The sequence below is a fragment of the Thecamonas trahens genome (genome assembly GCF_000142905.1).
Source record: "Thecamonas trahens ATCC 50062 unplaced genomic scaffold supercont1.68, whole genome shotgun sequence".
Lineage (NCBI taxonomy): Eukaryota > Apusomonadida > Apusomonadidae > Thecamonas > Thecamonas trahens.
Window position 1 is genome coordinate 6159 of NW_013657612.1, and position 10908 is coordinate 17066.

General features: G+C 65.7%; 2 protein-coding genes across 2 annotated transcripts in view; one reads left to right on the forward strand and one right to left on the reverse strand.

Moving 5' to 3' along the window:
* Positions 1-116: 116 nt before the first annotated feature.
* AMSG_11019 (ULK/ULK protein kinase) lies at positions 117-9192 on the reverse strand (the record flags this gene model as incomplete). Its single annotated transcript, XM_013897543.1, has 3 exons — positions 117-1856; positions 1880-6613; positions 7135-9192. 3 exons carry the CDS (start codon positions 9190-9192, stop codon positions 117-119), a joined length of 8532 nt encoding a protein of 2843 aa, XP_013752997.1.
* An 816-nt stretch (positions 9193-10008) lies between these two features.
* Positions 10009-10908, forward strand: part of AMSG_11020 (uncharacterized protein) — a gene marked incomplete at its 5' end in the record, with an annotated part of 3817 nt that continues 2917 nt past the window's right edge. The window contains one exon of the mRNA XM_013897544.1: positions 10009-10900. Within this exon, the coding sequence (XP_013752998.1) occupies positions 10009-10900 (892 nt within the window). The remainder of the gene's footprint in view (positions 10901-10908) is intronic.

The window sequence follows — 10908 nt, forward strand, 5'->3', positions numbered from 1 at the left end:
GGGGGGGGGGGGGGGGGCACTTTATCAAAAAAGATCCACAAAGGCGGGGTCGGTCGGCTGTGATCAAGCCGTGTGGATCTACAGGCGCGCCCCGTGCATGGAGTAGCGGTAAACAGCTACGGGTCGTAAAGGTCGTTCTGGGTGTGGAGCTGGCCGGCAAAGTTGGCGGCGTTGGGGAGAATGTAGTCCATCTCCGACTCTGGGACACCGAACCACTGAGCAATGCCGTTCCAGAGCGACTCCCACGGGGTGGTGGGGAGGACGCGGCCCTTGTCGATGACCGAGGGGCCGTCATCGGTGAACTGGTCGAGGTAGGTGCCGAGGATGCGCTGGCCGCGGACCTTGCCGCCGAGGATCATGGCGTTGCCGCCCCAGGCGTGGTCGGTACCCTGACCGTTGTTCTTGAGGGTTCGGGCAAACTCCGAGGCGACGACGACGGTGACGTCGTCCCACAAGCCCTGAAGCTTCATCTCGTTCTCGAAGCGGCCGAGCGGCTTGTCAAAGCCGTCGTAGAGCGAGTCGAGGTCGAACGAGTTGTGGGTGTCAAAACCGCCGACAGTGGCCCAGTAGATGCCACGCTCGGCGCCGTCGTCGCGGGCGGCGACAATGAGCTCGGCCACGCGCTTGATGCGGCGGTTGTTCGACGACGACGAGTCGCTCCACGCCGGGTTGAGGAGCGAGACCGCGTTGATCTGCGCGTTGAGCCGCTCGGTTGAGTTGACGGCCGAGTCGAGCTCATCGCCAAAGAGGTCGGTAAAGGGCGAGCGCGAGCGCTTGGAGAGCATCGTCTTGATAGCGTCGCCAAGCTCGTTCCGCTCGTTGAGCCGCTCGATGGACGAGCCGGTGCCGACAATGTCGTACCGGACCGAGGTACCCGAGAGCGCACGGGTCGAGCCGCGGACCGACTGCATGACGACCTTGTAGGCGGCACCGGCGGCCGAGGTGAGGACCTCGCCGACGCGGCCGAGGAGGCCCGACGCCGAGACCGAGTCGGCGTCCATGGTCCGCCCGTGGAGCTGCATCTGGTTGTGGGCAAAGAGCGAGACCGGGAGCTTGACCTGCTTCTTGGAGTACTGCTCCATAGTTGTCGGCTCGACGAGGGCGCCGATGTTGGCGAACCAGAGCCCGTCGCCGTTGTTGTAGATCCGCTGCAGCTCCGAGAGCGAGCGGTGCATGCCAAACTGGGTGCAAGGCTGCGGGTCGCCGCCGTTGTTGGAGATGGGGAGGAGGTCGCCGAGCGGGAGCGAGGCGTCGCCGCGGACGGTTTCGTACTCGGCGCGCACGCCCGCGTTGCAGGTGTGCGGCTCGAGGGCGGCGAACGAGTCCATGCCTCCGTCGAGGAAGACGTACACGATGGCCTTGAACGGGCGACCCTGCGAAGGCTGGTCCTCGGTCTCGATGCGCGGCTCGTCGGCCTCATCGTCGACCGACGAGGTGTGGAACTCGGGCGAGGAGAGGATGGTCTTGACTGCGTGGCGTAAGGCTGTGTCGCGGTCGCTGGCGGCCTCGATGCGGTCAAACTCGGCGGCGACAATGTTGGCGGTCTTCATGCCGCGCATGAGGCGGCCACCGGTGAGGACCAGGCCAAGTTCGTCGATAATGTCAGCAGTGCTGACCGACGCGAGGCGGGCGGCGGCGTTCTCAAAGTACATGAGCCGGCCGTCGGCCTGTGCAAACGGATCCGAGTTGCACGAGTAGGTGCGGAGGTAGGTGCCAAAGCCATCGTAGCAGTTGGTGAGCCCATTGTCGACGAGCGAGTGCAGGCCGTTGAGGAGCGCAATCATGATCGGCGGCGTGGCCAGCTGTGCGGCCGGCGCGTAGAGGCCGTGCGAGAGAAGGTCGCCGGCCGGCTGGTTCTCCGGTAGGTAAAGTTGAAGACCGTGGGTGACTGGAGCGGGCCGACCTCGATGACCGATGCGGTGATGATCTGCAGCTCGCGCGTCCGGGTTGTCTCGTACTCGAGAGCGCGGAGGACCTTGTGGATCGAGACAAACGGGTCGTTGACCATGCCAAACGAGGGGTCTGTCATGAGGACCGGCGCGCGGGCCTCGCGGTCGGTGAGAATGGCAAAGACGGCGGCGCCGAGGTCGCCATACTTGCCAGTAAAGGTGCGGACCGAGCCGTCGTCGGCAACGACGGTGCCGGTGCGGAAGGCGTGGACAACCGAGCGCATGTACCGCGGCGACGGGTTCGATGTCACCATGTGCTGGATGAGCCGCCAGCAGATGAACGGTCCGGTCGAGTCGTGCTCGGCGAGTGACTCGAGGAGGGCGTCGACGTCGTCGTACGCGTTTTTGGCGTACATGTACTGCGAGGTCCACGTCCGCGAGGTGATGTCGCCAAAGCCGACAAAGCGCATAAACGTCGGTGGGTTGCGGAACGAGTATGCGTCGCCGTCGCCGAGGAAGACGGTTGAGAGGCGGTTGCGGACGTAGCGCGGGCGCCCGCCGGCGCGGCGCGGCGGCAGCGCAAAGATGGTCTGCATCGAGAGGGCGCCAGCGTCAGCAGCCGCCGTCCAAACGCGGACGCCCGACGAGGCAGCTGCGGCCGCGCACTCGGCGCTCACGCACTCGACGTACTCGCCGGTCGGGTAGAGGGTCGGTGCCGCAGAGCCGAGGAAGACCTTGGACGTGAGCTCGGCGAGCGTGGCGTTGACAAGCTCGGCTGTCGAGGCAAAAACCTGGGTCTCGACCACGCGGGTGGCGCAGATGCATGAGACGCCCTCGGCCGTGGTCTCGGGCGCGCAGCCAGCCGGGCACGAGCCGTCGGCGGCGGCGACAGGCACGTCAGAATTCCAGCGAACGCGGAAGACGTTGTTCGAGTTCTTCTGCAGCACGCGCTCGTTCGAAGGCACGATGGGGTCGACCAGGCCGACGCGGCCCGACTCGTAGACCTGGACCGAGACGGAGCACGGCTCGTGCGACCACTGTGGTGAGTAGTGGTGGCAGGTCCAAGTGTACCAGCCGTTGTCGGAGCGCGGGTCGCAGAGGCCGTAGCCGGCGGCGGCGCAGCGAGCCTCGGTAGTGGCGTAGTCAGTGTACTCGGCAATGTAGTTGCAGAGGCCCGGGATGTTGCGGATAGGGTCGGTGGTGTCCGACGCGTCGCAGCAAGTCGGCATGGCGGCCGGCGACGCGGGGTCGGCGCACACGCGGCGGTTGTTGAACGAGAGCGACTTGCCGTCGTTAAAGAGCGAGAGGCGAACGCACGGGACGCCAAAGTGGCGGTAGTAGTTGGTGACGTTGCCGATGGGGTCAATAATCTTGACGGTGTTGACCGAACCAGCGTCGCACTCGACGCCTGAGCACGGAACCGAGGCAGGCAGCGCGACCATGGCCGGGAAGGTACAGGGCAGGCCCGGAGCGGCGCGGCCGCAAAGAGCCTCAAAGATGCCGGACGAGCCGTCCGACTTGGGCGTGAACTGCGCAATGCGGAACTCGTTGGAGTCATAGTTGGAGACGCCCGAGGAAGCGCCGATGTAATCGTAGCGGGCGCCCTGCATGAGCCACGGCCGAGCCGGGAGCTCGTCGCAGAGCGGGTAGGTGTCGCCGAGGTAGCCGCCGTTTGCGCCGAGCTCGAGCTTGGGCATGCGGTCGTGGTAGACGGCGTTGATGCGCATGGGATCGACACCGGTGCGGCCGGACGGCAGGTCGATGACGTTGCGGCGGAAGTTGTAGCCCTCAAAGCCGGTCCAGATGCGGGCGTAGTCAACAATGTCCTCCTGGGTGTAGGTCGGGACTGGGAGGCCGGCGTCGTTGAGCACCTGGGTCCCGTCGTCATTGAGCTCGATGAGGCCAATGGAGAAGAGCTGCATGATCTCACGGGCGTAGTTCTCGTCGGGGAACGACTGGCGAGTGGCGTACGAGCGCGAGCCGGTGTACGTCAGATAGTCGCCCATGAAGCGGTTGAACGAGACTTCCTTGAGAATGTCAAAGAACGAGCCAAAGGCGTTGCGCGTAAAGGCATCGTAGTAGTGGAGGAAGCCCTCGGGCCTCTCGCGGTGGCCGGGCAGGGTGGCGGTGGAGATAACGAGGATGTTGGAGAGAGTAAAGGCGACGCGCTGGCGGAGCTGGTCCTCAGCCTTGTGCATGACGTTGTTGAGCACGTTCTCGGTCGTGGTCTCCATGATCATGGGCGCGTCGAGCGAGCGCTCGGCAAAGCGGCGTTCGGGGTTGTCGTTAAAGGCGTAGTACATGTAGTGCTCGCCGAGGAGCGGGTTGTTGGCGACTTCATCGTACGAGCCGCAGGCGAGAGCGCCACCGAGCGGGGCGGCCGAGATAGCGCCGACGCGGAGGGCGAGGGCGATGGTTTGGAGCTGTGGCGAGAGGGCGGCAAACTGGATCGAGTCGCCAAAGCGGCCGACAACCGGCAGGTCGACGGCGTGGGCCTCCCACCGCGACATCGGATGCGAGGCCGGGTAGAAAATCTCGGCGCCGCCGTCGCGGGCGTAGCGCTCAATCGGGTTGGGATTGCCAGCCATGGCGGCGGCGCTGTTGCCCGGGTGGACGCCATTCCAGTGGGTGGCGTCGCGGACCGAGTACTCGTCGGGGTGGACATGCTGCCAGCAAAAGCCGTCCGCCGCGACGCGGGCGCCGATGGTGGCGGTGTCGGACGAGTCGCACGAGGCGCCCGGAACGAGAACAATGTCGCGGAGGAGCGGGTTGGCCTTGTCGCCGGTGGTGGTGAGCGCGTTGACGATGGTGGCCTTGGTGGTGGCGCCGATGCCGGGCGTCTCGCCGCACGAGCCGGCGGTGCCGACGTTGACCCAGCGCGAGCGCGAGCCGGCGCAGGGCGAGACGGCGTACGCGCCCTCGAGGCGGAGGTTGCGCATCGAGTACACGATGCGGCGGTTGGCCGACTCGTCGAGGTACCACGTGCGGATCATAGTGGTGTTGAGGAAAAAGTTGACAGCGTCAAAGACCGGGAGGCCTGTGCCGCACTCGGGGCGGATGACGCACCCCGGAGCGTTCTGGTAGTTGATGGGCGCGAGCGGGCACTCGGTGGCGCCGGAAAAGACCGACGACGGCTGCTCGATGGTGTTGGTCACAAACTTGGCGCGCTTGTCGTGGCGGTAAAAGACGCCGTCACGGCGCATAAACGTGTTGCCGTCCGCGTCCTCGCCGACGGTGCAGCCGGGAGTGCGGTGGGTGACGACAAAGATGCCCGGCCGCGGGGTGACAACTGGCGACATGTCGACCTCGGCAGAGGTGACGGTCTGGAGCGCGGCGGCCGGGAGGCGGGCGCCGTTGTTGCCAAACTCGATGGCGGGGTTGTCGAGGGCGAGCGGGTTGGTAAAGGCCGAGTTGGACGAGCAGCGGGACCAGGTGGTGCCCCACGTTTCGAGGCGGACACGCTCGCCGACACCCTCGTTGATGCAGCGGACCATGTACGACGTCGAGGCCGGGAACGAGCCCGGGTGCGCCTCTCCGAACCACTCGGTGAGCTCGGCGCGAAGCGCGCCGTCGATGTAGAGCGAGAAGCGGCCGGGTGCGTCGCCGGTGGTCACATCAAGCCTCTTCTGCTCGTCACGGAAGGTAAAGACCGAGCGGTGCCAGCGCGAGCCGATGTCGCACGGAGTGGTCTCGTCGGCAGGCGCCGGTGCGCCCGGGTAGACGCGGGCGTTGGCGCGTTGGCGCATGTACGCGCGGACAGAGGTCCGCGGCTTGGCTTGCTGATCAAGGACCCAGGCGGCGGCGTCGTCGCCAAAGGTGGCGGCGACCGACTGGATCTCGCTCATCGACGCACCAAAGGTGCCCTGCGAGAGCAGGCGGGCGACGCGGCGCTGGGTCGACATGTCGACGAGCTGCGGCGGGACCGCCAGCGGGCGGGTCGTCACCTCGCCCGAGGAGAAGATCCGGCAGACGGCCGAGTCATCGCACACAACCTCGGTGGTCGGCCGGTCGTTGCGCGGCGTCGGCTCCCACGGGTTGCCGTCGTACGACCGCGCTACGGTGCAATTGCATCCGGGGTCTTCGGCGACGTGGACCTCGCCGGGCGGAGCCGGCGGCGGGAGCGCAAAGCCGCCGAGCGGCGGCGGCGGTGACGGGACAAGGTTGCCGGAGGCTCCGCCATCACTGTTGGCCGCAGCAAGCGGACCGTCCAGGAAGAGCCAGGCCACCGTCGCGCCTGCAGCCATCGCAAGGCAACAGAGAGTGATCGTCGTCGCCAGAATGGCGCGGCGCCTGGTGCAGCAGCTCTGCTTGAGTGCCTTTTCCATGCCGAGCGTGCCCAGCACGTCGTCGTCGTCGTCGGCGTACGAAAAGGTGTGGGTGTTGGTCCCGAGCGGGGCCATGGCAATCGCCGCGCCCGACGGCCGCGGCGGAGGCGCCGGCCGCGCCGCCGGCCGCGCAGGCAGCGCCGGCTTGGCCGGTCGCGCAGGCGGTGTCGGCTTGGTGGCAAACCGGTCGTTGGCATACGGATCGCCAGCGTAGTCGCCGTCGTTGCCGTAGCCGGCATCGTCGCCGTACCCTTGGTCGTCGCCGTAGTACGCATCGTCACCGTAGTACTCGCCATTGTTGTCGCCGTAGTACGCATCGTCACCGTAGTACTCGCCGTTGTCGTTGGCATTGTATCCATCATTTCCTTGGCCGTAGCCATGGTTGGAATCCCAAGCCATCTGCACACCACACAACCCACCACAGAGTCACATAGTCGTTCTATGAGTTGTTGTTGTTGGCTGACATCATGCACCTTCTACTTTGTCATACGCACGAACGAGTGTATGACATAGCGCTCAGAAGGGAGACGGGGTGGGGTGGGGAAGAGGGGAGGGAGCCGCGCCGCTAGGGGAGGGGGGGGAGGGGGAGGGTCGGGGGTTGGCGAACGTACGATGACGGACGGAGAGAGGAGAATGCACGTTGGTAGGAAAACTGGCAGGACAGCGGATGTGGCGGAGTTGGGCGACCTGTTACCGGGACACAAGCTATCGTAGTATGCGTGGCCAGGGAGCAGGCAGACAGGGGGGTGGGAGGGGGGAGGGGGACTTTGTCGTCGTCTACACCAAGAGTACAAGTGAGGCGTCCATGCCGCTCTCGTCGAGATCAAACGGCGCAACGAGTGAGTCGTCAAAACCGTCGTCGGAGGGCGACGAGGCGATGCCGCCCGAGGCCGACAAGCGGTCGGGGGAGAAGACGAGACGGCGTCGGCGGCAGTGGTGGCAGCAAGCTCGAGCGCAGCGCTGAGGCGAACAAAACCGGAGCGGCGAAGAGCGTGGACAGTGGCGCGGCCGTCGCCGGAGAGCTCCGAGTCGCAGAGCAGGACATCGAGGAGAAGGATCATGCGGGCGTAGGCCGACTTGCAGCTGGCATGACCGAGGATCTCGTCGGCGGCGCCGCGCTTGCCAGCGGCGGTTGCCTCGGCGTACAGCACCGCGGCAACGGGATGGGCGACGCCGAGGCCGAGCTTGGCCTGCAGGGCCTTGGCAGCGGTGAGCGCGTCGCGGTAGCGGGCGCGGAGTGAGGCCGAGATCCACTGGCGCCGGTCGGGCGCAGGGTCAGCGCCGGCCGGGTCAACAGCCTTGAGGGCGCGGACACCACTTGCGTAGAACGAGAGCGCGAGGAGGTAGAGGCCGAGCGAGGAGGAGAGCATCGACTGCATGCGGTGGGCAAGTGCGAGCTCTTCGACGACCGCGCCGTAGCGGGCAAACATCTCGACGCCGGCGGCCGGTGTGGCCACGACTGCGGCCGAGTCGCCGGCCCACGGCGGACACCAGAGCTTGCCTGACGCCATCGAGCCGATCGCGGCGGCGGTGCGGAGAGCGGCAGCGGCGGTAGGCGACGGCTGAGCATCGGGAGCAGAAGGCGCAAAGTACTCGACCAGCGGACGATCCGGATAGACGTCGCGCACGGCAGCCGGGCCCGATGCCGCCAGCAGCGCCTCGTCGGCGTCGTCCGACGTCCCGCTCACCGCTACCAGTTCCCACTCGTCAGAGAGTTCCCACTCGTCGTCGTTGGACGGGGCAGGCGGCGCGTTGCTGGACGATGTGAGCGGAGGCGCGGCGCCGGAAAGAGGGCGGAACGGGTCTGTGGAGAGCAAGGTCTTTTGCGCGGTGCCGCGGACCTCGTCGGCGTTGACACGGATTTGCTGGCGGGGAGCGGTGCCAGGCGGATGCGGCGAGCCGAGGTGCGACTCGGCCTGCATGCGGCGCTCCAGTTGATCGAGCACATCGTCACCGCCAACAGCAACGTCCGACGGGCCGGGCAGGACGCCAATGTCGATGGCGGAGGCGGCGGCTTCGCCATCGCTGTCCAACAGGCCAGAGTCCGGCGGTCGGGCAAGGCCATCGTCGGCCTGCGGCTGCGGGGCCGGGACGGCCGAGATGGCGTCGTACGCAGCCATGTCCAGCCACGGCGAGGTGACGACACGGGCCATGGAGGCCCGTGCCTCTGGATCCTTGACAAGCAGGTAGTCGCGGAGGAGCTCCAGCAGGCCGTCGGAGACCCGGCCGGTGAGGCGCTCGTTCAGGCGGAGCGGCTCGTTGACGACCTTGGAGAAGAGAGCGACTTGGGTGCGGGCCGAGACCGGGACCTCGCCGACAGCCATCTGGAAGACGATGGCGCCGAGCGACCAGATGTCGGCCTTGTGTGAGTAGGCCTGATGATCGGCAAGCTCGGGCGACATGTACAGAGGAGTGCCGAGAAACGAGTTTGTCAGCGAGTCGTCGTTGAGCGTCCGAGAGAAGCCAAAGTCTGCGATCTTGATGCCGTAGTAGCCGATCTCGCCGCGGCGAGCGCCAGGGCGCGCCGGCGGCGAGGCGCTCGTGAGCAGGATGTTCTGTGGCTTGAGATCGCGATGAACAATGTCCAGCGAGTGCAGGTAGCGAAGACCGTCGACAATTTGCTGAGCAAACCAGCGGACTCGTGGCTCTGCAAAGCCCACGCCCTTGTACTTTGCCATCTCATCGGCCAGCTCGCCTCCGTCTGCCAGCTCGAGGAACATGTAGACCTTGCCGGCGCGCCTACGGAGATCAATGAGAGCAATCAGACATGGATGAGGATTGGCGGTGATGAGCTTGAGGACAGCAATTTCCGATTCCAAATTCCGTGCCGCCGTCGAACTCATCGACTTTATCGACAGCTTCTTCATGGCCACCAGCTCGCCCGTCTCCATGTGTCGCGCTCGGTAGACCTTGGCAAACTGACCCGAGCCGAGCTCATGAAGAACCTCATACGACCAGCAGATGTACCGCTTGCCCATACTCTCCCGGGTGGACGAAAGTATGCGCTTGGTGTGTGGCTCCGGGAGGGGGGGGGGGGGAGGGGGGGTTGGCCGCCGAGAGCGATTGGGCTGCGAGGAGTGTTCCGTTTCGGTGTGAGAGGGGAAAGTGTGCCGTTTGTGGGTAGGGGTCATCGATGTGTTGTTGTGTGTGTGTTAGGGTTAGGGTTAGCGTTAGGGTTAGCTTTGGGGAAGGGCATCAGGCGCATCCTTGAGTAAGTTGGGCAGGTAGTGTGAAGTGTGATATGATGTGATGTGATGTTATGTGTGTAAGTATGTATGTATGTGTGTATGTATGTATGTATGTGTGTGTGTGTGTGTGTGTGTGTGTGTGTGTGTGTTTGGTGTGCGTCAGCTTGAGAGTGTGAGGAGCATGTTCATCTGATTGCATGTCTGAATTTGGATCTCTGATCTTTGTGCGTCCTCATCACCCTTTATCCCTCTCCCCCCCCTCTTCCTTTCCCTCCATCTTCTCCTTCTCGCCCCCTCCCCCCCTCCCCATCCTCCCCATCCCCGCACTATCCTCCCTCCCACCCACCCTCTCCGTGCTGTCTCCATAGCCCACTCTGACCAATCCCTGCCATGCCCTTGCTTCACATTAAGGTCAAAAATCGCGCCGACGAGCCATTCGGCCATTGGCCGCCAACGGCCACCGACCTCACTGGGCTGGGCTGGGCTGGGCGGACGGGCCAGAGAGCAGACATGGCCGGGCAGGGTGGACAGAGGTTTGGAGGCGATGATTTGCATGAAGAAGTAGCACGTATGCGTGCAAGAGGACGGGCTCGACGTCGCCGCAACATGGCGGCAGCCTCTAGCAGTGGTGACGGCCAGGAGGGCGTCGGCCACAACGTCGCCGACTCACACAACTCGCTTGGTGCGGCACGGCTTGCTCCTCACCAGACGAGCCGACTCGGTCACCGGTGGTCTGATGCTGCTCGGCAAGACGGAGTCGGGGGAAAATCCCATTCGCTGGAATTGCCGCTGCCAGACGACGACAACTCGCTGGGAGGCAAGGTGGACCGGTCTGCTGGCCATGGTCAGCACGACGGGAGGAGCCTGCTGTCCGGCGCGGGCGATGGGGCACTCTCGACGTCGGCCTTGGCGACACATGATGGCGGACAGATGCATGGCGGACGGAACGCGAGTCAGGGCCAGGACGAGAGCGGGAGGAGGAGGAGAGAGCTCTCGCCGGTGGTTCCGGCTCCGGTGCGGACCCATGACGAAGCGCTCTCTGTCGTCGACGCTGACGAGGTCGACGCCATCCTGGCCTCCATCCGGGCCAATCGCCGCCGGCGCAAGGAGGAGCACGACACGCTCTATGCGCGGCTGGAGAAGCACAAAGAGGCGCTGAAGCGGCAGCTGGCCGAGGCCCACGCCGCCGCCACCGACTTTCCGCCGCTCGCAGACTCGGCGTCGTTTGCAGAGCTGGCACCGGCTGCCACGCCACCGCGGTCCACGGGCCTTCCCGAGCCTCGTGCCGGTACTACAGCAACCGAGCCGGATGCGCCGGCACCGCTTGCCGACACCTCGCGCTTCTCAATGGCCTCGTTTAGCGAGCTCGGCTCATCGCGGGTGAGCCAAGACGAGTATGTGCGCGAGCTGGAGGCCCGCCGCGCCGAGCGCAAGCGCATCCTGGCCCGCACGCTTCAGGCCGCCAGCGAGCCGGCGCCGGCGCCGGCGCCCGCAACTGGTGGCCAG